The 27,222-nt window shown below is 36.8% G+C and overlaps 1 protein-coding gene across 2 annotated transcripts in view; it reads left to right on the top strand.

Annotated features, from left to right (window-relative positions):
* DIAPH3 (diaphanous related formin 3) overlaps positions 1 to 27,222 on the top strand; it is a 588,341-nt gene that overhangs the window by 110,646 nt on the left and 450,473 nt on the right. For both annotated transcript variants that reach the window (XM_003412593.4, XM_064270057.1), the window contains one exon: positions 2,373 to 2,477. In XM_003412593.4, coding sequence (XP_003412641.1) covers positions 2,373 to 2,477 — 105 coding nt within the window. The remainder of the gene's footprint in view (positions 1 to 2,372; positions 2,478 to 27,222) is intronic.

Below are 27,222 nucleotides of genomic sequence, written 5' to 3' on the forward strand. Positions count from 1 at the left end.
AAAAAAAATATAGTGTGCTCTTATGGTAATTCAGATACCACAAGCAGTACTGCCCTGGAATACCTAAAGTTCAGAATTGGAACACATCTGGTGGTTAACCTTAAAAACATAAAAATGAAAAAAGCACAGTGTAACTAGTTCAGTGGTAGAATTCACAGCCTTCCATGTTCCATGAATTGACCTGGGTTCAATTCCTGCCCAATGCACCTCAAGCTGAGCTACTGCCTACCTGTCAATGGAGGCTTGCGTGTTGCTATGATGCTAATAAAAAGTTTCAGTGGAGCTTCCAGACTAAGATGGTCTAGGAAGAAAGTCCTGGTGATCTACTTCTTGAAAATTAGCCAGTGAAAACCCTATGGCTTACAATGGTCTAGTGCCATTGTGCATGGCGTCGCTATGAGTCGGGGAACAACCTGGCCACATCTAACAACAACAACATCAATTAACAGAGTAGGTAGATTCCTGAAAAATCCAATGAATATTAAAACCATGTGTATAAAATATTTAGTCTACCTTTTTATATATTAGTTCAATTTTACATCTAGTACCATTATATTAGAGTCTATTGTTAGATACTTGAATCTCTATGGAATACAAGGCCGTTCTTTATTGTGCAGTACTAGCCTATGTGTGGTAGAATGCCTCCTATACCTGGCCCCTATAAATGCTAGTAGCATTACCTCAACCACAGTGATAACCAAAAGACTTCCAGAAATTTCCAGTTTCCAAAATGCTACCTAGGTCAAGTTATGGCCTATTGAGAATCACTAGCTTGGGGGGGGGGGGGCAAAAAAAAAATTATTCACATAATAGGATATTTCTAACTAGAACAGCAAGAATGACAATTATTAATTGCTGCCTCTTATTGATGTGTCAAATGGATCAACTTCCAAGATCTTAAATATTTATACCAAGATGAAGTGACAGGATTTTTGATTTTTAAGTGTTTGAAGGGTTTTATAGTCAAAAACTGAGTGAGCTAAGGGCGTAAACTACCATGTTTGATGAATAAGGCACCCTTAAAAAACTTGAAGAAAATTTAATTTTCTGGGCACCATAGGTGCTCCACAGTTCTGATTTTTATGGATCTGTTTCTGAGTAGGTATGGAGTTTGTCCATTCAAGGGTTTTCCCTTGCATATTACAAATGACCCAGGGCTAAGATCAGCAGGAAATTCATTTCAGTCCCCATTCTCCTTCAGCCATTGCTGTTTTACTTTGGGCTGTCTTTCCTTTGCCAGGACAGCCTCATGTTCAAGCAACTTAGTGGGTAGATTTTGGTAGCAATTCATATGTTTATGTGGATATACCTAACTTATATTTTTAGTCAGAATTGGGACTGTACAAGTTCTACGTTACTTAAACCCTTATTTTGGTTGGTGCCATTAAGAAATGTTACATTTTTAGGGCATACCTCATTCTATATGCTCAGCTTTTATGTGATTTAGAATATTCAATAAATTAATGAATGAATATTTTTGATGGGTGTGGGAAAAAGACAATTAAAACTATAAAGTGCTTTGCCTTTGATGACGGTATGTGTTTATAGCTATCAGAATCTAGAAAGTGGTTGCTTTATTTTTAATTTTTATGATACACACACAGAGCTGTGCTTTCAAAATGGTGCAAGATAGCTTCAGGTGGTAATGTTAAAATACACACACACACACATAAATGATGAATCTAAAGATCTTATAAGTAGAAATCTTCAACTGTCTAATTAGCTATAGTGATGTAAATGTAATTTTACTAGCCTGCTGTGAATTTAGAAAGGCTTTTCTGTTAAATATTTGTCTCACTTACCTCATGCTGCTATAACACAAATACCACAAGTGAGTGGCTTTAAAGAATGGAATTTACTTTCTCACAGTTGGAAGCTTAAATTTAGAGTGTGGCTCTAGAGGGAAGGTACTTATCAGTAGTAGTCTGAGGTGCATGGTGTGCCTTGGCGTTCCTTAGCATCTGTTTCCCCATACATGTGTCTCAGTGTCTGTGCTGGTCTTTTGATAAGTCAGAAGCGATTAGGTTCAAGCTCTTCCCTACTCTGTTACGACCTCGTTAACATAACAAAAGAAAACCCCTTATTTCTAAACAAGGTCATATATATAGATACAGGGGTTAGGATTTCAACATTTTTTTTTTGGGACACAATTCAATCTGTAACAGTATTTTACCTGCTAAAATAATCTAGATATTTTCTTCTCTGTTTCCCCAGTTCTTTTCTTTCCTTCCTTAAGGCAGAGCTACACGTAAATCATTCTAAAACAATTAATGCTGCTTTAGTCACAAATTATTGATTTTCTGTTCAAAGCGTATATAGAATTGCTGCTCTACTTAGATTCTAAAATGAGGCTTTTTAATTGTGTTTTCCAGGAAGATATGAATTTAAATGAAGATAAAAAAGCACCATTGCGGGAAAAGGACTTCAGTATCAAAAAAGAAATGGTGATGCAGTACATCAATACTGCTTCTAAGACAGTAAGTAAAACTGTCAAGTGGAAAATTACTGCTGAGACACATTGTAGTATAGAAGACAATGTTATTTGTCTACTGAAGAGCTTAAGTTTGTGGGCAGCCATAATCAGAGGGCTTTTGAATGTACAATTAGAGGCATTAGTAGTATTATAATGTTTATTTAATTTAAAAATATTTGCCATCTTAAAACTTTTAAACTGTTTTTTTGTTTGTTTTTTAGCCAGTTGCATCGCTAAGAAACACTGTGGTTGGTTTCTTCACATTAAGACACTTTTCCCTGTTAGTGAGTTAAGATGTTTATTGATTTCTAATGTCATTTATGAAGAGGGATAATATTTGTGTTGTAGAAAAGTGAGAATGTGATTTTACTCTAACCACCTTAATCAGGACGAATATTTGTAGCTGAAAGGCATACTTTAATTTGAATTTTTCTATGGATAAAATTATCTTGTAACAAATTATAAATTTTGGTATTGAAGGCGCATTAAACCTCCACATGGCTGCCAATTTTCCAGGAAAACATGAAATATGTGGGTGGACATAATGACTCAATGTCTAAGAAACCATTACTGACACAGAATCAATTGCATTTATTTCATGGAACAACAAATGAGCTTGATCAGTCATATAAAAATTGTGAATAAATGGATTGGTCGAAGAATATAAAATGGAAGCTAATGAGGAAGAGATCGGTAGAAAGATAGTAGAAAATAATTTTGGCTGAATTATAATAGAATTGGATTAGAGAGAAGTAGTTTAACATGCTGCAGTTTTCACTGGATACTTTAACCTAAGGCCAGGTTACAAGAATGTAAGGTATTATACTTTAACCCCGTTTATCTATCTACCAGAACAGTCAGTGACTGTGAGGTTATTTTTTTGGAAGAAAAATTCTAGTGATGTTTAATTTTTAAACATGTCTCATGTTTTGGCAGCTCAAGCTTTAGTTGTAGAAATCACTCTGGGCCCTGTGCTTTTTCCAGCTCTTTATATTGTGGTGTTTTTTTTTTTTTTTTTAATATTGCTGGGCTCTGCACCCTGCTATTGTGATGCTAATTGCTTTCCTCCCTTAATGATACTTAGATCTCACAAATTAACTTAGGGCTTTGGGAGTCAAGACTTTTTGTGTTTTGGATTTGCTTATTTGCCTTCTTTTCCATCTTAGTCATGTTATTTTCCCTTTCTGGTTTTCAGTTTTCTCATTCCTTAAATGGGAATCATAACTACCTCGTAGCTAATTACCAGAATTAAATCAAACCATTTATGTTTTTCATGCTTAGAGCATAATAGATGTTTTAGAACTGATACCTGCGTCTTGGTGGTGGTAGTAGCAGTTGCTTTTAAAAAAATATTTCCTTCTGATTTGTTTATTGTTCTTGCTTTTGGAATCATTACACCGTCATGAAAAATTTGATTTTTTGTGAACCCTCATTTCTAAGACATTCATTTGTTCACTCAATACACTTTAGTGTTTATGCTTCAGGCACTATTCTAGGTGCTGGAGAAGGGAGCACCAAAATGGTCTATGACTATGTCCTATGGCGCACCATTCTCGTAGGGAAGACAGACAGAAACACAGAAACACGTGTGCAGTAGGAGGTGAAACATGATGTGGAGAAAAACAAAGCAGGGTGAGTGGAGATGGTGTAGCTGTTTTATATATGGTAATCAGGGAAGACTACCCTGTTAGGAAATTGTAAATCCACCAAGCATGAATTCACTTAATAGTATGGTAAGAGCTACTACGTTAGTTACAACTGGCTTAGAAAACCATTTTAGTATCAACATTTTAGTACCAGCTTTTTAGTATCAGCATTTTATTTCTTAAATTTGAGATAATAAACAGAGTCTTTAATAGAAGAACAAACTTCATTATAGTGGTTCTATTTCAGTTTGCACTCAGTGTTTTTAAACTTTAGTCACTTTGGACTAAGGTTGGAGTTTATTTCCTAGACTTAGATAATTAAATTATAAGGACCAAAATAGATTAGTTATCTCAAGTATGATTACAGCATTGACTCATTTAATTAGTGTGTAGAGGGTCACGACTTTCTAGGAGGGTCCTGAATAGTATGGCAGATGGTTAACATTGCAGAAAGTTCAAGCTGACCAGTCATCTATTTTTGCTCTGGAAGTAGGAACATGTTTTATTAACTCTAGATTAGAGACTTTGTCATGCCACTTAATTTATGTTAATACAGGAGCATCTGAAAAGTTACTCTGAGAAAAACAGAGTCAGAATTGTTAGATTGTTCTAGAGAGGATGTGGGGAGTCTGTACTAGATACACTTTTGCTCTGATTTCAGCTTTAGAATTTGCTTTGAGATTCTCATTTGTGGATAAGCCATTGCTATTAATTTTTGAGAAATAATAACAATGCCTACAGTTAATGATTTGAAAATGCTTTAGAAATGTTAGCCCTCAAACCAGCCCTAAAATAGATAAACATGGTTTCTGGAACAGAAACAAAAAAACAACTGTTAAGTTTGGTTATTTCTAAGATCTTAGTTTGAATTTAGGCGGCCAAATAGTAAAACTGAATTTCTGTAGGTGGGAAGGATTATTAAAATTTTATCAAAGCTGTGTTATATTTAGAGGCTGAAAATGCCAGACACATTTTCCTACCTTTTTAGGTTGTAGATATGTGATCCAGGCATGACCAGTACAATCTGATGGTGGAGCTGCTGGGAGACTTCTGAGAAAGGCTGCCCTTCCTCATAAGAGGATCCAGAGCAGAAGGGCTGCTTTTTTATGTCATTGGACGTGGTTGTGAGAGGCTGTGGGATGCCTGGACCGTGACATCCGGGAGCTGATGCTCCCCGCTGACCTAGTCCTGCCTCTAGACTTCTCCATTATGTGATGGTGGATATCTCTATTTAAGCTGCTAATGTAGGCTGAAGCCCTGGTGGTGCAGTGGTTAAGCACTCAGCTGTTAACTGGAAAGTTGACGGTTTGAACCTACCTAGCAGCTCCATTGGAGAAAAGACCTGGCGATCTGCTTCTGTAAGGATTATAGCATAGGAAACCCTATTGGGCATTTTACTCTGTTGCATAGGTTTGCTGTGGGTTGGAAAGGACTCTATGGCACACAACAGCAATGTAGGTTGAGCCTGCCCTCATTTACCCTTTGTAAGCATACTGATATACCATCCTACCATCCAGATACATCTTTACCTATGTGGGCTCTCTTTTTAGCTCTAATTCACTGCGGAAATGACTCCGTTGAAAGGAGCATCTTAGGGTCCTCAGAGTATAGAGGAGAGAGGCCTGGTGACCATTGCCTTGTAAATGGCTCACCGCAGACAAGTTTATTATAGAAAACTTCTTCAAAAAGGATGATGCAGACTTTACTTTTGATGGATTACATAGTAAGAGGGTGAGACTATTCAGTTAGTGGTAAAGACCTTGAAAGTAGAATGTGACATAATAGTCCAAACTGAAGAGGATCCATAGGTCCCAAACAATGCAAGAAGCAGAGAATTATGGAACACAACAGAGGATGTTTGCTTCTGCTACAACTAAGGATTCTCACTCTTTTCTAGGTGGAGGGGAATTAGGAATTAATGTAGAAATCTACTATATGAATGTATTTAATTATGCTTAACCTGACTTTGAGTATAGTTCTCATTCCTTAAAACCAAACCTAGCCCATTGCTGTCAAGATGATTCTGGCTCATGGCGACCCTATGTGTTATGGAATACAACTGTTTTCTTGGCTGTAATCTTTATGAAGAACAGATTGCCAGGCCCTTCTTTTGTATCGTTGCTGGCTGGGTTTAAACCGCCAACCTTTAGGTTGCACCACCTAGGGACTTTTATTGTTCCTTTTCTGGTTTAATTATTTTTGATCCTTTTCTCTCCTTAAAAATCCTTAAAGGATCCCTGCAGATATTGTTAAGAATGTTTGTTTTAGTCAAGATTCTTTTTCTTCAAATGGATAACCTAGGCTTAGGAGATATATCCTAATAGAGTTGCTGCCTTCCTCAAATTTATGAACCCCTTCAAGTATTCTTTTTGGTTTGGGTACATTACATCTTTACCTGTGACACCAGTATTTATTTGAGTGCTTATTCTCTTGTTAGGTTCTTGAGTTGTATTCAAAGTGAGCTGTCACTGGGTTTATTATGTCTGAGTGAATAGAAAGTCTCTCATAACATGCTTAATGGAAAGCCATGGATTACTTTTTAACGGAAAGTCATGGATTAATTTGTACCAAAAAAAAAAAAAAGTTATAAGGGAAGCCTGTAGAGAATTGGATTTAGATCAATAAGGTATTTATTTATTATTTTTTTTCCTATCACAAAGGATCAGTGAAAAAGAAAATATTCACTATACCCTCCTTTCTCATCTGTTGAGAAGAAAGAATCTTCTATTTGTTGTTCCCCTTTTAGGCTTTTTCAGGGTGATCTGTGGCAATACAAAACTAAAGAAGTCCTGAGAGACTAAAAACTCTGCATCCCAGGAAAGTGAAAACCGATCCCTGGAATGAAGGATGGTCCTGGAAGGAGGCAGAGACTTAGAGGTGGCAAGAGGAAGCGAGGAGGACAATCAGGGGGCAAGGTTTCAGACAGGAAGGAAAGAGACCTGGAAAGAGGCCAAGTTTTTTGTGGCATGTGGTGATGAACATTTATTTGCTCATTGGTGCTTTTGGAGTCTTTTTTTTTACCCATTTTTTATATATTAATATAATGAGACTGTTTAGATAGTTTACTTAGATACAGATTATATCTGGGTTATTACCTGTGAGCATTTAGTTAGAGTTTTTTGGCTGTACCATTAGGTGTGGATAAAATGCTTTAAAATTTTGTCTTCAAAATGTATTATACTTGTAGTGAAAAGCCCTTCTGGAATACACTAGGCTCTCCGTTCCCCTTCTGCCCTCATCCATACGTCAGGGGCATCTTTATCGCACCTGCAAATAACATGCTTACTTTAGGTGAGGTGTTATCTAATAAGAAAGACCAATCTCAAATTTTTGAGTCTTAATTAGAAGATCCACCCCTTATTATGGTTAGCTTTTTCCTTTTTGAGCTCTTTTTCCAAGGAAAGAAAAAGAATTCCTCTTTGAACATGCTCCTGGAAGTTTGTTAGCCCCTTCTGACTATGTTTTTTAGGTATTTTTCTTCCCTAGTCAACTGGTTTGCAGGTGCCTGCAAGAGTCCTCTGAGGCATTTGTTGAAAAAGCTTGTGCAGAGGCAGGGCCAAGATGGCGGAATAGACAGACACTTCCGGCGAGCCCTCTTTACAACAAAGACCCGAAAAAACAAGTGAAACGAGTATATTTGTAACAAGCTGAGAGCCCTGAGTATGAAATCCAAGCATAGACAATGAACTGAGGGGCAGGGGAAGGAAGAGACCGTTCAGAAGTGGAGAGGAGTTACCGGACCTGAATCGCAGGGAACCCTCAGGCACGATTCCCGGAGTGGCAGCGGTGACGGTGGCCTGGTACTAGCGTTCGGCCGCAGTTTCCTCAGGGAGAAGCAGCCAGCCATGGTGCCTAGTCACACCTCCAGAACCTGAGGAGAATGGTGCTCTTGGCAAAAGCTAAATACTTGTGTATATTTTGTTGTGCCCCCGCCAAGGCAGCTTCAGCGGCTGAATACCTGGGCCTGAGATAGACCCAGAGCCATCCTCCCGGCCTTGGGGAAGGAAAAAATTGCAACTGAGGGGAAAAGATAATTTGCTAGCTCCTTTAACTGGGGGAGCTCAGGACAGAAGCGGCTCCTGTCCAGGCATAAACCATCCGTGGACGTTGAGCACCTTTCCCTTCTGCATGGACCTGTATGAGCTTATTTTGGAAGAATAGGCCCTTGTTGGCAAACTCCAACCATTTCAGCTGTGCGGTGGAGAGGTGGGTGTTTGACGTTTGACATTGCTTTGCCTATTAAACAAGGTCCTCACCTACCCACAACAGGGACCTAAGGACTGGTAGCTCCACTCAGATCACCCAGCCACCCGGGACAGTGGTCCAAAGATAACTGGTACCTCCCAGTCCTCACAACCAAAAACTTTGGCTGCCCATGGTCTCTCTGCAGAACCCACCCACCACCATGCTGTAGGGAATAAAGACGTGTTTTCCTCAGAGACACTTGGGGGTCAGTTCTCAGCCCGCTGCCTTGTTCAGAGTGTGACCCCCTGCTGCAATCAGATGTGGGTATATACGCCAATCACCCCTGCCCCTCTAAGACTGTCGGACAGAGCCTGTACCACACACTTGATGATCAGCTACCTGGAAACCTGGGCTGAATTCATACAAGAAAACTGAATGGACTCCTAGTCTGATTTACCTGATAACAGCTCTAGCCATCTGGGGACAGGATACCAGAGCTACAAAGGTGAAAATAATCAAGCTAGCTCACTCAAGCAACCCATAGGGGTATACCAAAACAAAACAAAGCAAGCAGCTACGACACAGTAAGCAAGCATAAACTAATACAATAACTTACAGATGGCTCGGAGACAACAGTCAGTATCGAATTACATAAATAAACAGACCATGATCACCTCAACAGACTCTCAAAACAAAGAATCCAGGGATCTTCTAGATGAAAGTGCATTCCTGGAATTACCAGATGTAGAATACAAAAGTTTATTATACAGAACCCTTCAAGACATCAGGAAGGAAATGAGGCAATATGCAGAACAAGCCAAGGAACATGCAGATAAAGCAACTGGAGAAATTAGAAAGATTATTCAGGAACAAAATGAAAAGTTTAATAAGCTGGAAAAATCCATAGACAGACAGTGATCAGAAATTAAGAAGATTAACAATAAACTTGCAGAATTAGACAACTCAATAGAAAGTCAGAGGAGCAGAATAGAGCAAGTAGAAGCTAGAATTTCTGAACTCAAAGATAAGTCACTTGGCACTAATATGTTTGAAGAAAAATCAGATAAAAGAATTAAAAAAAAAAATGAAGAAACCTTAAAAATCATGTGGGACTCAATCAAGAGAAATAACCTATGAGTGATTGGAGTACCAGAACAGGGAGGGATAACAGAAAATACAGAGAAAATTGTTGAAGATTTGTTGGCAGAAAACTTCCCTGATATTGTGAAACATGAGAAGATATCTATCCAACATGCTCATTGAACTCCACGTAAGGTAGATGTTAAAAGAAAGTCACCAAGACATATTATAATCAAACTTGCCAAAAACAAAGATAAAGAGAGAATTATAAGAGCAGCGAGGGATAAATGAAAAGTCACCTACAAAGGAGAGCTAATAAAAATAAGCTCGGACTACTTGGCAGAAACCAGGCAGGCAAGAAGGCAATGGGATGACATATTTAAAAAACTGAAGGAAAAACACTGCCTGCCAAGAATCACATATCCAGCAAAACTGTCTCTTAAATATGAAGGTGAAATTAAGACATTTCCAGATAAACTCAAGCTTAGGGAATTTATAAAAATGAAACCAAAACTACAAGAAACACTAATGGGATTGCTTTGATTAGAAAATCAGTAATATCCGCTATCAACCCAAGACTAGAACACTGGGCAGAGCAATCAGAAGTCAACCCAGAGAGGGAAATCCAAAAAACAAAGCAAGATTATTTAAAACAAAACAAAACAAACAAACCCAAAACAGAGTAAAAGCGATGTTATTATATAAAAGAAGACAACATTAAAATACTAAAGAGGAACTAAGAAATGTAATCATATACCTTCCATATGGAGAGGAAGATACGGCAATACAAAGAAATAAAAGTTATTTTTAGGTTTAGAAAAATAGGTGTAAATAACAAGGTAACCACAAAGGAGACAAACCATCCTACTCATGAAAACAAAATGCCAGGGAAAAACAGAGACTCAGCAGAAACAAAATCAACAACAACAAATATGAGGAAAGGACAATACATAAAGAAAATCTACTCAGCACAGAAAATTAAGTGGGAAAAAGAAACTGTCAACAACACACAAAAAAGACATCAAAATGATAGCACTAAATTCTTACCTAGCAATAATTACCCTGAATGTAAATGGACTAAATGCACTAATAAAGAGACAGAGAGTGGCAGAATGGATTACAAAACAAGATCCATCTATATGCTGCCTACAAGAGACACACCTTAGACTTAGAGACAAAAACAAACTAAAACTCAAAGGATGGAAAAAAATATATCAAGCAAACAACAATCAAAAAAGACCAGGAGTGGCAATATTAATTTCTTACAAAATAGATGTTAAAGTTAAATCCATCAGAAAAGATAAGGAAGGACACTATATAATGATTAAAGGGACACTACACCAAGAAGATATAGCCATATTAAATATTTATGCACCTGACGACAGGGCTGCAAGATACATAAAACAAGCTCTATCAGTATTGAAACGTGAGATGGACAGCTCCACAATAATAGTAGGAGACTTGAACACACCACCTTCGGTGAAGGACAGGACATCCAGAACGAAGCTCAATAAAGACATGGAAGATCTAAATGCCACAATCTACCAACTTGACCTCGTGGACATATACAGAACACACCACCCAACAGCGACCAAGTATACTTTCTTTTCTAGTGCGCATGGAACATTCTCTAGAATAGACCACATATTAGGTCATAAAGCAAGCCTTAGCAGAATCCAAAACATTGAAATATTACAGAGCATCTTCGGGCCATAAAAGTGCAAATCAATAACAGGAAAAGAAGGGAAAAGAAATCAAACACTTGGAAACTGAACAATACCCTGCTCAAAAACGACTGGATTATAGAAGACATTAAGGATGGAATAAAGAAATTCAGAGAATCCAATGAGAATGAAAACACTTCCTATCAGAACCTTTGGGACACAGCAAAAGCGGTGTTCAGAGGCCAATTTATATCAATAAATGCGCATATCCAAAACGGAGAAAGGTCCAAAATCACAGAATTATCCCTACAACTGGAACAGTTAGAAAGAGAGCAAGAAGAGAAACCCACAGGCATCAGAAGAAAACAAATAATAAAAATAAGAACTGAACTAAATGAAATAGAAAACAGAAAAACAATCAAAAGAATTAACAAGACCAAAATCTGGTTTTTTGAAAAAATCAACAAAATTGATAAACCACTGGCCAAACTGACAAAAGAAAAAAGAGGAGAGGAAGCAACTAATCCGAATAAGAAATGAGATGGGCGGTATTACAACAGACCCAACTGAAATTAAAAGAATCAAATCAGATTAGTGTGAAAAACTATACTCAAACAAATTTGAAAACCTAGAAGAAATGCATGAATTCCTAGAAACACACTACCTACCTAAACTAACACAAACAGAGGTGGAACAACTAAATAGACCCATAGTAAAGAAGAGATTGAAAAGGTATTCAAATAACTGCCAACAAATAAAGCCCTTCTCCGAATGGCTTCACTGCAGAGTTCTACCAAAGTTTTAGAGAAGAGTTAACACCACTACTACTAAAGGTATTTCAGAGCATAGAAAAGGATGGAATACTACCAAACTCCTTCTATGAAGCCACCATATCCCTGATACCAAAAGCAGGTAAAGACACCACAAGAAAAGAAAATTATAGACCTATATCCCTCATGAACGTAGATGCAAAAATCCTCAACAAACTTCTAGCCAATAGAATTCAACAACATATCAAAAAAAAATAACTCAGCATGACCAAGTGGGATTCATACCAGGTATGCAGGGATGGTTCAACATTAGAAAAACAATTAATGTAATCCACCACATAAATAAAACAAAAGACAAGAATCACATGATTTTATCAATTGATGCAGAAAAGGCATTTGACAAAGTTCAACACTCATTCATGATAAAAACTCTCAGCAAAATAGGAATAGAAGGAAAATTTCTCAACATAATAAAGGGCATTTACACAAAGCCAACAGCGAACATCATCCTAAATGGAGAGAGCCTGAAAATATTCCCATTGAGATGGGGAACCAGAGAAGGATGCCCTTTATCACCACTCTTATTCAACATTGTGCTGGAAGTCCTAGCCAGAGCAATTAGGCTAGATAAAGAAATAAAGGGCATCCAGATTGGCAAGGAAGAAGTAAAAGTAGCTCTATGTGCTGATGACATGATCTTACACACAGAAAACCCTGAGGAATCCTCCAGGAAACTACTGAAACTAATAGAAGAGTTCAGCAGTGTATTGGGATACAAGATAAACATACAAAAATCAGTTGGATTCCTCTACACCAACAAAAAGAAAATCGAAGTGGAAATCACCAAATCAATGCAATTTACAGTAACCCCCAAGAATATAAAATACTTAGGAGTAAATCTTACCAGAGATGTAAAAGATTGATACAAAGAAAACTACAGTACACTTCTGCAAGAAACCAAAAGAGACTTATGTAAGTGGAAGAACATACTTTGCTCGTGCATAGGAAGACTTAACATTGTGTATATGTCTATTCTACCAAAAGCGATCTATACATTTAATGCAATTCCGATCCAAATCCCAAGGACATTCTTTAATGAGATGGAGAAACAAATCACCAATTTCATATGGAAGGGAAAGAGGCCCCGGATAAATAAGGCATTACTGAAAAAGAAGAAAAAGTGGGAGGCCTTACTTTACCTGATTTTAGAACCTATTATACTGCCACAGTAGTCAAAACAGCCTGGTACTGGTACAACAACAGTTACATCGACCAGTGGAACAGAATTGAGAATCCAGGCATAAATCCATCCACATATGAGCAGTTGATATTTGAGAAAGGCCCCAAAGCAGTTAAATGGGGAAAAGAAAGTCTTTAACAAATGGTTCTGGCATAACTGGATATCCATCTGCAAAAAATTGAAAGAAGACCCATACCTCACTCCATGCACAAAAACTAACTGCAAATGGATCAAAGTCCTAAATATAAAATCTAAAACGATAAAGATCATGGGAGAAAAAATAGGGACAGCGTTAGGAGCACTAATACATGGCATAAACAGTATAGAAAACATAAAGAATGTAGAAGAAAAACTAGATAATTGGGAGCTCCTAAAAATCAAATGCCTATGCTCATCCAAAGAGTTTGCCCAAAGAGTAAAATGACTACCTACATACTAGGAAAACATTTTTAGCTATGACATTTCTGATCAGCATCTGATCTCTAAAATGTACATGATACTGCAAAAACTCAACTGCAAAAAGACAAATAACTGAATTAAAAAATGAGCAAAATACATGAGTAGACATTTCACTAATGAAGACATTCAGGTAGCTAACGGATATACGAGGAAATGTTCAGGATCTGTAGCCATTGGATAAATGCATATCAAAACTACAATGAGATTTCATCTCACTCCAACAAGTCTGGCATTAATCCAAAAAAACACAAAATAATAAATGTTGGAGAGGCCGTGGAGAGATTGGAACACTTATATACTGCTGTTGGGAATCTCAAATGGTACAACCACTTTGGAAATTGATTTGGCGCTTCCTTAAAAAGCTAGAAATAGAACTGCCATACGATCCAGCAATCCCACTCCTTGGAATATATCCTAGAGAAATAAGAGCCTTTACACAAACAGATATATGCACACCCATGGTTATTGCAGCACTGTTTATAACAGCAAAAAGATGGAAGGAACCAATGTGTCCATCAACAGATGAATGGAGAAATAAATTATGGTATATTCACACAATGGAATACTACACATCGGTAAAGAACAATGATGAATCTGTTAAACATTTTATAACATGGAGGAACCTGGAAGGCATTATGCTGAGTGAAATTAGTCAGTTGCAAAAGGACAAATATTGTATAAGACCACTATTATAAGAACTTGAGAAATAATTTAAACTGAGAAGGAAACATTCTTTTGTGGTTACGAGAGGGGGCAGGGAAGGAGGGTGGGATAGGGGCATTCACTAAGTAGATAGAATATAAGAACTATTTTAGGTGAAGGGAAAGACAGCATACAATACAGGGGAGGCCAGCACAACTGGACTAAGTCAAAAGCAAAGAAGTTTCCTGAATAAACTGAATGCTTCAAAGGCCAGCATTGCAGGGGCAGGGGTCTGGGGACCATGGTTTCAGGGGACATCTACGTCAATTGTCATAATAAAATCTATGACGAAAACATTCTGCATCCCACTTTGAAGAGTGGCGTTTGGGGTCGGTAATGCTAGCAAGCAGCCATCTAAGATGCATCAGTTGGTCTCAACCCACCTGGATCAAAGGAGAATGAAGAACACCAAGTACAGAAGGCGATTAGGAGCCCAAGAGACAGAAAAGGGCACATGAACCAGAGACTACATCATCCTGAGACCAGAAGAACTAGATGGTGCCTGGCTACAACGGATGAGTCTCCTGACAGGGAACACAACAGAGAACAGGAGAGCAGAGAGCAGTGGGATGCAGCCCCCAAATTCTCTAGGGAACACAATAGGGAACCCCTGAGGGAGCAGGAGAGCAGTGGGATTCAGACCCCAAATTCTCATAAGACCAGACTTAATGGTCTGACTGAGACTAGAAGGACCCTGGCGGTCATGGCCCCCAGACCTTCTGTTGGCCCAGGACAGGAAGCATTCCTGAAACCAACTCTTCAGACGTGGATTGGACTGGACAATTGGTTGGAGAGGGATGCTGATGAGGAGTGAGCTTCTTGGATCAGGTACCCACTTGAGACTATGTTGGCATCTCCTGACTGGAGGGGAGATGAGAGGGTGGAGGGGGTTAGAACGTGGCGAAATGGATTCGAAAAGAGAGTGGAGGGAGAGAGTGGGCTGTCTTATTAGGGAGAGAGTAATTAGGAGTGTGTAGGAAGGTATATATTTTTTTTTTTTTTTAGGAAGGTGTATATGGGTTTTTGTGTGAGAGACTGACTTGATCTGTAAACTTTCACTTAAAGCACAATAAAAATTATTAAAAAAAAAGTTTGTGTAATGTTTAACTTTACACGTTGAACTCTTCCGTAAATATCGTTGTAGACTTAGTTCAGACTTCTTGAACAAGAAATAAAGCTAAATGTCAAGTACTATGGAGCATAACTGTTAAAGACACGTAAAAGACCAACAAAAGTTTTTAAACAACGTGATAAAAAGACTCTTTGAGTCTGAATTGAGTTAATAAATGTAGGATTATAGATTATCATGTATGTATATGTATATTTTTCCTGTTGAAAGGTATTATTGAAAGGTTTCATCTTGGTACCACTTGTGTTATCCCTGTAGGGCATGGCGTTCTCAAGTACAGAGAACATGGTATTCTGCAGTATTGTCCTTCTAGGCATATCTTGATCAGAGAAGAATTGTGTTTTGAGAAAACATTAATCATATGTTAAGATTTATGTGTATTTCCTCTAGGTAGAAAGTGTAGACTTGGTTGTTAGCTTTAGTATTGATTTGTTAATATTAGTGAGGGCTGTTTCATTCCTTTCGGTATCTATTTTTCTTGCTTAGAGTTCAGTTTCACATGTTAATTTTGGAAAACATTGTCATAATGGCAAACTAAGGTTTTTTTTTTCTTTCAATTTTTTTCTCATTTTCCCTTATGATTATTATTTTTTAAAGAAATATATATTTTAATTACTAGAAACTTAGATGAACCAGTCATAGTTTTATACATTCTTGGCAGTTAAAGTTAACAGGGATTATTTTTTGACTTATATTTCAAGTTAGAGATTTGATAAGAGCAACCTGACAACACAAAAGCTTAGTAAAGTTTTTGCCTTTGGTGCTTGGTAAATTGGTTAAGTATCTAATAACAACAACAATGCCCTTGCTTAGGAAACTTGGCTTGCTTGTCTCCAGGTCTTGCTTGCTGACTAGGAGAAAATTTCAGAGCCGCAGGGCAATGAACGAATTTCTTGTTAAGAGTATTTCCTAATAATATATCTGGCACTTTAATTTCCATTTGTGCTTATAGAGGACAGTTTTTATTTATGTACAATTAAAATTATCTTCCAGTAGCTCACATTCATCCAGCTTCTTTATGAGTCGTTTCTGGGCAGCACTAGTGGCGTTTAATGTTCTCTTCCATTACCACATTGTATTTTTGTTTAGGCAGAAGATGATAATGAAGAAAACTGATCATCTTTTTTGCGGGGGGGGGGGCGGGGGGAAGAAATTATATAAGGTTCAAATTAGAATTGTATTTCTGGTCTTTCTGAAATCATATAGTTAGGTCACTGTGTTCCTGTATTATAGGGCTTTTTTTTTTTGAAGGACTCACCAGATACAGAAACACTCTTATTTATTGGCTGAATTTTAGAGCCTAAAGTGGTCATTGATGCTTATAATACCAATTGATAGAATTCTGAGTTTGTTTATCTTGGTCATTGAATTGTTTCTTGGTCTAAGATATTTTGCTGTGCTTATGCTTATTTTTCAAAATTTTAGGAGCATAATTAAACTCGTATGTCTGATAATTGCAAAAGCTGTAATAACTTTAAAAGTGCCAGTACAAAGGGGTGTGTGATTATGGTGGAAATGAAGGTGATGAGACTGTATCCATATGGGACACACTTTTTTTTTATTTATTGTGCTTTAGATGAAGGTTTACAGAGCAAATTAGTTTCTGATTAAACAATTAACACATGTATTGTTTTGTAACGTTGGTTGCCAACCCTGCGACGTGTCAACACTCTAATACTCTCCCCTTCTCGACCTTGGGATCACCATTACCAACTTTCCTGTCCCCTCCTGACTTCTTGTCCTTGCCCCTGGGCTGGTTCTGTTTTATGGGCCTGTCTAATCTTTGGCTGATACTCTCAGGGTTTCTCTAGTCCCTGTCAGACCAGTAAGTCTGTTTTTTTTTTTTTTTGTGAGTTAGAGTTTTGTTGTATGTTTTACTCCAGCTTGGAACAAACTTTTTAGCAGAAGTAATAGTACTGAAGAAAAAAGTGAAGAACTGAGAAAAGTTGTACGTATGTACAATTGTCTTTCAGTGATCAGAGGGGGAAAGGTTATTGATGACTGGGGGAAAAATGGAGTAAGCGGCCAGAAAGAATGGTTCTCAGCCTTGATAGGCATTAGAATCATCTGGAGAACTTTAAAAATCCCAGTGTCCAGGCCCTATCAATTAACGATTGGAATTTCTGTGTTTGGGACTGAGGCATCAGTATTTAGTAAAACTCTCCTAGTGATTCCAGTGTGCAGCCAAGGATGAGAACTACTGGGCTACAGATGAGCCTCATCACCAGATGTCTTAGTCTAATGTTAATTCAGCAAAAAGGCTAGGAGTTGATAGAATTTAAAGGCTAAAATTGGTGGATGTTTACTAGTAAAACTTTGTTGTCAAGCCACTGTGGATTCAAGGTTAGTTTACATGTATATAACATCAATATAAGAGTTAAAATGGTATACTGTAGCTACTAAGAAGTTCTCTATGACACTTGGCCACTTGTGGAAATTAAGGGGGAAGGTTAACTACTTAACAAATAAAAAAATCTGGTCCATTTTTAGGAAAAAGATGTATAATAGCACAGTTATCAGCAAGGAGGCAAGGAGCATGCCTGGTTTCAAAGCTTCAGGGGACTGATTCACCTTCCTGGTTGGTGGCAGTGAATCTAAACCCATCTCAAGTTTGTTTGGATTTAAGAGACATCCATTAAGTTTGTGCTTATTCTTAAATACAGTAAAATACAGTAAAAAAACAAAAACAAAAAACAAACCTTTATTGCTTTATTGATTTTGATGCATTAAAGACCGTCATTCCTAATTTCATGGTTTCTTGATTTATTACTACTTTCTAATTGGTGCAGTATAGTGTTGTTTTTATTTCAACAAATAAGTATGGTCGGTATAGCCTCTTACTCTCATTATGATACAAAATTATTTTCAAACCCCTTCATTATCATTCATTATTAAGTTAAGTTAGGCACTCTGTCCATGGGATTCACTGAGGTGTGAAAACAAAATAGGCCAAAAGTCAATTAAAACAATTCAGAGGATCCAAAGTTTTGAAAAACCAAAACCAAACCCGTTGCCTTCGAGTCTGTTCCAACATATAGTGACCCTGTACGACAGCGTAGAGCTGCCCCATAGGGTTTCCTAGGAGCGGCTGGAAGATTTGAACTGCTGACCTTTTGGTTAGCAGCCAAACTGCGCCACCGGGGCTGTTGTGTATTACCCACTTTAGTTTTTTTTTTTTTTTAAGACCTTTTCTTGGCAAAACAGTGTTACACTGTTTTACTGAGTTAAAAATGTTTTCCTGGCATTATTTTTGTTTGCTAAAGATAGCTTTGTTTCGTACTTTCTTATTTAGTAGGCATGTCTAGTAGTTATTGCTGTTATTTACATTGTCTGGAATACATCTTAGAGTATCTCCACACTTGTAAATGAGAAAAGACCCGGGGAGTGTGTGACATCTCCAAGCTGGTGTTACATCTGGGACTAGAAAACTAGGGTTCCTGATTTTTAAAAAATCTTTTTATTATAAAATAAAATGAGATATTGAAAACCACAGAAAACAAAATATATAGCTTAATGAGTTATAAGGAAAACACCACCCAGATCAGGAAACAAGACATTGCCCACCGCCTCAGAAAGTCCTTCATGTTCCCCATCCCAGTCTCATATCCCCTCTTCCCACTAAAATAATCATTATCTTGGCTTTTATAGGAATCACTTCCTTGTGTTTCTTCATTCTTTTATCACCCAAAAGTGCATCCCTAGACACTTATTTTGCTCATATTTTAAAGTTTGGCATATATTTAAGCTTCTGTTAATCTTTAGGTTCCCCATCCATCCCTTTATTTTATCGAGGATAGCCTGGATTTTGTTGACTGCATAGTCATAGTACAGTCAAAATGTTTCTCTGTTCTCTGTTTTTCTTGCAAGGTGGCAGCTAGATCCAGAGACTTGATCACCCTCAGCGTTGAACCCTTTGGTGAGACCATAGGAAATATTGTGTTCTTTTATTAGGAGGTGCTTAATGTTTTTTTTTTTTTTAATGTCTGGTTTATAATTAAAATCCTACAATTTTATTTTCATTTAGTAGTTGGAATGCTTTTATAAAGAGACATTTCCTCTCAAATACTATTTAGTTACCTAGAAATATAGGAAAGTCAGGGTAAATGCTTTATTCTTTTCCTTTATTTGCCAGTTTTGAAAATATTGAATTTGGTTCCCTATCTTTCTCTGAATATGACCAATTATTTTTAATATCATTAAGAACTTATGCCTCACAATTATTAGTATTATTATTGATGCTCAAATTGTCCCATCTTTGGCCAATGGAAGGCTTGTTCAGTTGGCTCCAAGTCTTTTGACCTGACCCTAGTAGTTTTGAACTTTTCATTCTTGTCTGGTAAGATAAGATGATCTACGTGACTCTTGTATGTTTCCCACCCCAGACCTGAAATCCACCATTTCTCCGAGTGGGAAATGATATTTCAATCTGGGTTGCAGGGATGCTTATTACTAGTGGGTTAGCCACTGTTTCCAGGCCTCTTCAATGGACAGATAGCAAAAGAAAAAAAATATGTTTTTGTGTGTGCGTGTATTTAAAAAAAACAAAAACAAAAAAAAAATTTTTTTTTTTACATATACTGTCCCCATCACCTATTGTTTTTTTTTTTGTTATAGTACTATATCAGCATTAACTGAGCATATAACTATTACAGTTTATCTTGCCCTACTTTTAGCCCTTATTTGCTCTTCTATGAATTAAATGTGTTTTAATGCTCACCACCAGTCCTTATGTCGATGTTTCTGGAAGCTTTTGTCTGAAGTTTGTCCTTCATTCAATTCCTCAGAAGAACTCATGCATGTCTTGCTTGTTAATAACCATTTTTTATCCCTTTTATACTTGAAAGTCAGTTTTACTGGATATAGGATCTTTGGCTCACGTTCTTTTTTTCTTGCTGTCAGGTGCGGTTGGCTCAGGTCCGACTCATAGTGACCCTATGCACAACAGAAAGAAACACTGCCCAGTTGTGCGCCATTCTTGCAGTTGTTGCTGTGCTTGAACCCATTGTTGTAGCCACTGCGTCAATCCATCTCTTTGAGGGTCTTCCTCTTTTTTTCCCTTAGGATCTTAAATATATTATTCCATCTTCTTCTAGCATAAAGTGTTTCTGTCAAGAAAGTCTGCTGGTAGTTAACTTTTATTCTTGTAAGTCACTGGCTCTTTTAGTCCAGATGTCTGAGTTGGGGTGATGAGGAATCCAGTGTGCTCTTTTGTTGTGTTTTCAAAAATTTATTTATTTATTTAATTCCATGGAAGTGTTCTGTGTCCTTGTTTTGGTTTTCTTCTTCAGGGATCCTGTATCCATCTGTATGTTCGATTTTTGTCTGTCTTTATATCTCACTTTCTCTCAATCCTTTTAATCTTATTTTTCATTTCTTCCTTATTTTTGAAAATTTCATCTCTGAATCTCTTATGACATTATCTATTATGTTTATTTGTTCTTAAGTTCCTTCTAATTTAGTCTTCATTTCTGAAATGATTTTTCATTTTGTTTCTATTTTTTTTTGTTCCTTCACCTCATTCAGACTTTATCTAGCTCTGCTTTAGGTTTTTTTTTTTTTTTTTTTATGTCTTGTATTATTCTCTTAGTGTCTCAACTCATTTTGAAATTGTAAGTTATATAGTTTTGATCAGTTTCATGGGTATGTCTTAGTGGTGGCCTTTCATTTTCTATAGGATTTTTCTGCTCAGTCTTAATTCCACTCTCAGTACTTTCTCCTTATGAGGTGCCTTGTTCTGGAAAGGAGCCCTGACAGCATGGTGTCAAGAGTTCAGAGGACATAGACTCCTCCAGCCTCTTCAGATCTTACCCTGGGCACTTGTACTCACCCATAATTGGAATGGACCAAATTCTTTCCAGTTTCATCTTCTGTCCCCAAATTGGCCTCCTGAGATGAGTAAATATACCTTTGAGCTGTTTTGGGATTCTCCTATTTTCTAGTTCATCACATACCTTGTTGCTTTCTCCGCTCCTTCCACATAGATGCTGATACTGTGCAGGCCCTGTGGCTGTTGGTGGTTTGTCTCCAATTGCTTATAATTTGAGGATTGTGGAGATACCTCATCATTCAATATTGTTGGGCTTTTGACCTTGGCATTTAGTTGCTTGATTTCTTTTTCTGTGGGCGATTTGGTGTGTTGATACTGAAGCTGCCATCTACCCATTTCTTCCAGTATTCTGATTCTTAATCCCATATTCCTTTCTTTAATATTTGCCATTTATATCTTCATTTAAAAAACAATCTGGGTTGTTAGCATCCCTCTTTGACTTTCAGGGAAGAAAATGATGATATATTAAGGAATGACATGTTTTTGCATGTAAATTTAACTGATAACTTCAGATTTTGCTGTTTATTTCATCCTTAAACTTTCATCAGACCTCTTAATGGTCCATGACCTACAAATAGATTTAAAGAAAGCACCAGTCTTAGTCTTAATTTCTATGTTATGTTTGTGTGGCATTATGATCTTCTCATGTAGTTTTCATAAGTTATGCAGGGTGCGTGATTTGTATATCCATTATTAGTTGGGAAATTCGGACTACCCTTCAGTACTTTACCCCACCCTGCAAAAATAGGTCTCATCTGCTGTGTGTGTCTATAAATTAGTGAGTGTGTTAAATCTATCACAGCATGAAATCACTTCAAGCACTGTGAATGACTATCTTAAAGAATTTAAATTGATTGCAGATGTTGGTACAATTAAGCAGGCCTGATGAGCTCAGAATCTTGTTTCTCAGAATTGAATATGAATGCTTTAAAAAATATAGTGATGTAGTCCATGTAAATGAAGTTCATAGGCATCTGAGAGTTTTTATCACCTTGTGTTTTAAAATGGTTCAGCAGTGTGAAAAGTGATGTGCGAACCCTTATGCAGATATCTATACTACTTAGAATGAAGATACTTTCTTCATCTTAAGTATGTAGTCCTGTGCTGTCGTTAACTAGAATTGATTTTGAAAGATTATTTCCTTGGTTATTTTATTTGTCTATCAATTAGTTCGTCTACCATTTGTGCCTATAATCAATCCATTTTAAAATTATTTTATAGACAGAGAGAAAGCATTGTTATTTCATCCCCGTTTTTAAGAAGGAAAAAAAAAATGAATATACCAAACAAGCCAAATGAGTTGGCATAGATTATAGAAGCATCCCAGTAACCCAGTGCCCTCGAGTTGATTCCGACTCATAGCGACCCTATAGGACGGAGTAGAACTGCCCCATAGAGTTTCCAAGGAGTGCCTGGCAGATTCGAGCTGCCGACACTGTGGTTAGCATAGGACCTTTTTTTTTTTCCCTCGAGATCAGACTTCTTGACTAGTATAACTCTGCCTAGCTTAGTTGCTTTGGCTTTAAATGCTGAAATATAAAAGAGGATTTTCTATTTACTATTTTAAAATATAACTTACTGGTTGCAAATCAGAAAGTGAATTCTGAAAAAAAGACCATATCAAGATTAAGTAGAGTGTATGGTGTGTTCATTTTCAATTTATTTCAAATTGATCCATGAACATTAAGTAATTAAATGTATCAATTTCTGTAACACATTGTAAAATGTTATGGACATTAGGACTTTATTATCTATACAGTAGTAAAAATAAATTATAAAGTCATTAAAAGTGGGAATCATAAAAAATAATACATAAACGTGGTATGTTCTTCCACTTAAAGTATACATTCATGTGCCAATCCTTGGATATAGAGCCAAGTCTTTTTTTTTGAGTAGGTTGCTGCTTTGGTTTTTCCTGCATAAGGCATACCTATAAAACATTACCCGAGATCAGCATTTGTTGCTTTGTTTTAGAACCAAGCACTTATATGGGTAAAGGAAACTAAGTTCAGACTCTTAAGAGATTTGTATGATTTTTTACAGTATTTTTCCAGTTATCTTGCCTAATTGCCTAATTTGAAAAATAAGTTTTTTTTTTAATGTAACTCATCCATCTTTCCTAAGTATTACAGTACATCATCAAAGAAGCAACTCTTTCTTTTCATTCTCATACATAAGTACATTAACAAATACAGCTGTTAGAACAGTTCATATACAGTTGGAGGAGCAAACATAATCAACTCTTGACATTCACAGAATTCCATTTCTAGAAGCAGACATGTGCAATAGTCCCCCTTATCCACGGGGGATACTTTCCAAGATTCCCATGGATGCCTGAAAGCTGGCTTAGTACTTACTGAACCCTATTTATACTATGTTTTGACCTATACGTACATACATATGATAAAGTTTAATTTATAAATTAGGCACAGTAAGAGATTAAAAACAAGACTAAAATAGAACAATTATAACAGTATACCGTAATAAAAATTATGCAAATGTGATCCCCTGGTAGGATGGAGCGGGAAGGTGGAACATTTCGTTATGCTACTCAGTTAACATTTTCGGACCATGGTTCAGAAACCCCGAAAAGCGAAACTGAGGATAAGGGCGGGGGTGGGGTGGGGGGCTACTGTATAGCCTACAGCATGCTTTGAGCATCCATCACTATATGTAACAGAATAATGGGAAGCCTAATAGTGGATATCTATCTCTAGAACCTTAAAGAAGCCACACTGCAGATTTTATGGTGAATTGTATTCATTAATTTTCTATAACCTATTTTTTTCCCCACATAATTATTCTATTCTCTTTATGTTAGCGAAGATTGAAATTCATCTCAAATGGACTCCAACAAAGACAGGAATATGTGGGCTCATGCATCTGGGAAGCCCAGGGCTATAATGGCTTCAGGCAGGGCTAGACCCAGGTTCTCAAATGGCCCCAGGACCCAGCCTTACTCTATCTCAGCCTTACTTTACTTTGTGTTGACTTTATTTATGCCCAAGGGTGGATTATCCCATAGGTAATCATGGTGCTTACTTTGCCTACCAGATCATCTATAGTGAAATTGTTGACTACAGTTTAGTAAGTAAGCACAAGTAAGCCTGTGCTTACCTTGCTTACTGGGTCATCCACCCCGTCAGTGGCTGTAAATTTGAAGAGAGGCTTTGATTCTGTAGGAAGGTGCTATGGGGTTGGGAGAGAGAAAGATGCCAGCCACACCAAGGCAGAATCTTTGATGTGGTGAAAAAATGTGAAATTGCTCCCTACAGACCAGATAATCTGGTAAGCAAGGAAAGCACCATGTTTACCTTGTCAGTTGGATAATCCTCCCCTGTTTATGCAGGTTCTTTCCATGAAATACAGATGGCTAACAGAAGCTCCTGGCTTACATCCTATGTTTTAAGTCAGTAGTCTCTAAAAATTTTAGATCACTCACCTCATCAATTAAGAAAAAATTGATTACATATGTCACCAAGCAAATCTATGTTTATTAGAAACATTTCCATTGTACTAGTATATTGTATTTTAATATTTATTTTATATGTGATGTAGACCAATTTTTTTTTATTTCAAATATGTGATATGAACCAAAAACTTAAAATATAAATTAATATTTTAGTGGAAAAATTTTCCTCATAGTCACAATTAAAATCAGTTCAGTTTCTCTTTATTTCATTTTTAATAACTTTTTAGCTATGCTAGATTTATCACATCGACAGATAAGCATACCTTTTTTTTTTTCTGCTCTGACATACTTTTACGTAAAGTAGGCATTACTTGATGACTTGTTATTTTCAAGAGCTATAAGACTTTCTGGGCTTCATGCCTTTTTTAAGGTAAATGTTCAGCTTTTAAATTTCTTTTATTAGTTTTCTTCTAAAAATTATACTCCTGCCTCCTGTCTACCCACTTTTAAATGTCCGTTTAGTTTTAAAGTATCCATTCTATTTTATCCCTCATAACGGAACTGTCATTCCTATTTTGAAATGTTCTGGGAGCATGGACACATAAGTGTTTGCACTTCCTGTCCAAAGTTCATGCTGGCCTTCATCTGGCCCACTTTAACTCCTTGTTCTTGCCTGTATTCCCTCTATTCTTGTGCCACTCACCAGCTCCTTTTTTCCCTTTAGCCACATTTAATTAAAGGCTCAGTTTGAATGTGCTGTTTTGACCTCAGCATTTTGTTATTTGCCTAATGGGTGAGTGCTTGAGAGTCCTGAGCAAGATATGAAATGCCCTGGCTCTGCCTTTATGTGTTGTATTTGGAGGAAAAAGACTTAAAGACATACATTGAGGTCATGTGTCATCCAGACAAGATGTTTCTCCATAGACAATATTAGCTTTATGAATTCATCGTTGTCCATTTGTGATGGGGGTCTTGAATGTTCACAAACATGATTGGTCAACACACTAAGACTCAGTATGCATTTCATGAGCAGTATTATAGATGTAATCTAAGCTAATAGAGACTTGTGCATAAAAACCCAGTGTCACTTTGTTAATTTACAATCAGAAGTATTATAAAGGAAAAGATTCATGTATTCTCTTTCAACTTTTTGGTTAGCAGCCGTAGCTCTTAACCACTGCACCGACAGGGCTCCAGTCTATATAGGAAGCCGAATGATTGTCAGAGAGTTGCTTACTTTGTTTGTTGGATGATACACTGGAGATAATGGAGATGCATTTAGACTAAGTTAGATTCTGCTCCTGTGTGTGCTTGTAGCATCATATGCTTTTCCTGTTTCAGCTGTTACCTTACTTCATGTATGAGGCATGTGCTTCAATTCTATAATTAACTGAATGTGATATACTGGAAGCTCCATGAAGGTAGGGAATACCTGCTATAGCACAAACTAAGTATTTGTGTTAACGTGCCTGGGCACGCCCTTTCTTGGAGAGTCTTGATGAAATCTCTGTGGAACGTTGGGACTCTGGGTATGTCTGCAGGTGGCAATGCAGACAGCCTCACTTCTATAACACATTCTCACTGTTTTTAGAGTACCTTGAAATTGCTGAGGTCATACTTTTTTATGGTAATTAAAATAAATAATTTTATCTTGAAGTCACCCTTGATCTTGGTACACATGTGTCATTTTAATGGGAGGCTACTATTATCTCTTATAATTTGGCTTTTCGTAATTTTATTGTCTGAAGTAAGTTACAGTTTAAATTTGGGGACATCTTAAAGTTGGTAAAATGTATCACCCCTGGAGTGCATTTCTTACCTGGTTACCTTTCAGAGGAGAACCAGACAGGAACTGGTGTTTTCATTTTATTTTCTCACTAACTGTTTAGATTTTATAACTCATGATCTTTATACATTTCTCCCCTGTCATTTTTGAGAAATTTCTTAGGAAACAAAGGTTGTTGAAATAATCAAAATAAAATGATTAGAAATTCCAAGATCAACTTGTTTAGTAATCAAATAGCATTCCAAGTATCATTCATTTATTCAGATGCTCAAATTTAAATTATTAAAATCAAAGATACAACTTAAAAAGACAGAATATCCACTTAATGAGGCTGTCTTCAGCCAATGTGGAATAATTTCTTACTATCTTATTGCATTGTCTGGGCTACTTAGCTGAAAAAGGTACTTGAGTTCCAAATTTCCTTCACATTCACAGTGCTGTAGGAAGAATGCTTTCCTTGTGAGGTAATGGTCAGAATTTAAATATTATCTTAATTCACAAATAAACACAGAATTGTTTTAAATAATAATTTTTCTTTGTGTAGTGTTTAAAGATTAATAACAACTTCCAAGTTAAGAATGTGACTATTGGAGAATGTGCTAAATAGAAGTCATTTAAAATATAACAGTTTAAAGTGGCAATCATTTTTATTTCAAAAGGAATGCATTGTAGAAAATACAAGACATACAAAGAAAGAAATTAAAACAGAAAACAAACCAAAGATGAAGCATTCAGTTAAAATCTTAAGGTTGCTTTGATTTTGAAATAGCCTAAAAAGGAGTTATTATTACAGTAAAGCTAAGGTTTCTATAATGGAAATATGAAATGTGACTTTTCCTAGTGTGTCAG

This window comes from Loxodonta africana, chromosome 17 (genome assembly GCF_030014295.1).
Source record: "Loxodonta africana isolate mLoxAfr1 chromosome 17, mLoxAfr1.hap2, whole genome shotgun sequence".
Lineage (NCBI taxonomy): Eukaryota > Metazoa > Chordata > Mammalia > Proboscidea > Elephantidae > Loxodonta > Loxodonta africana.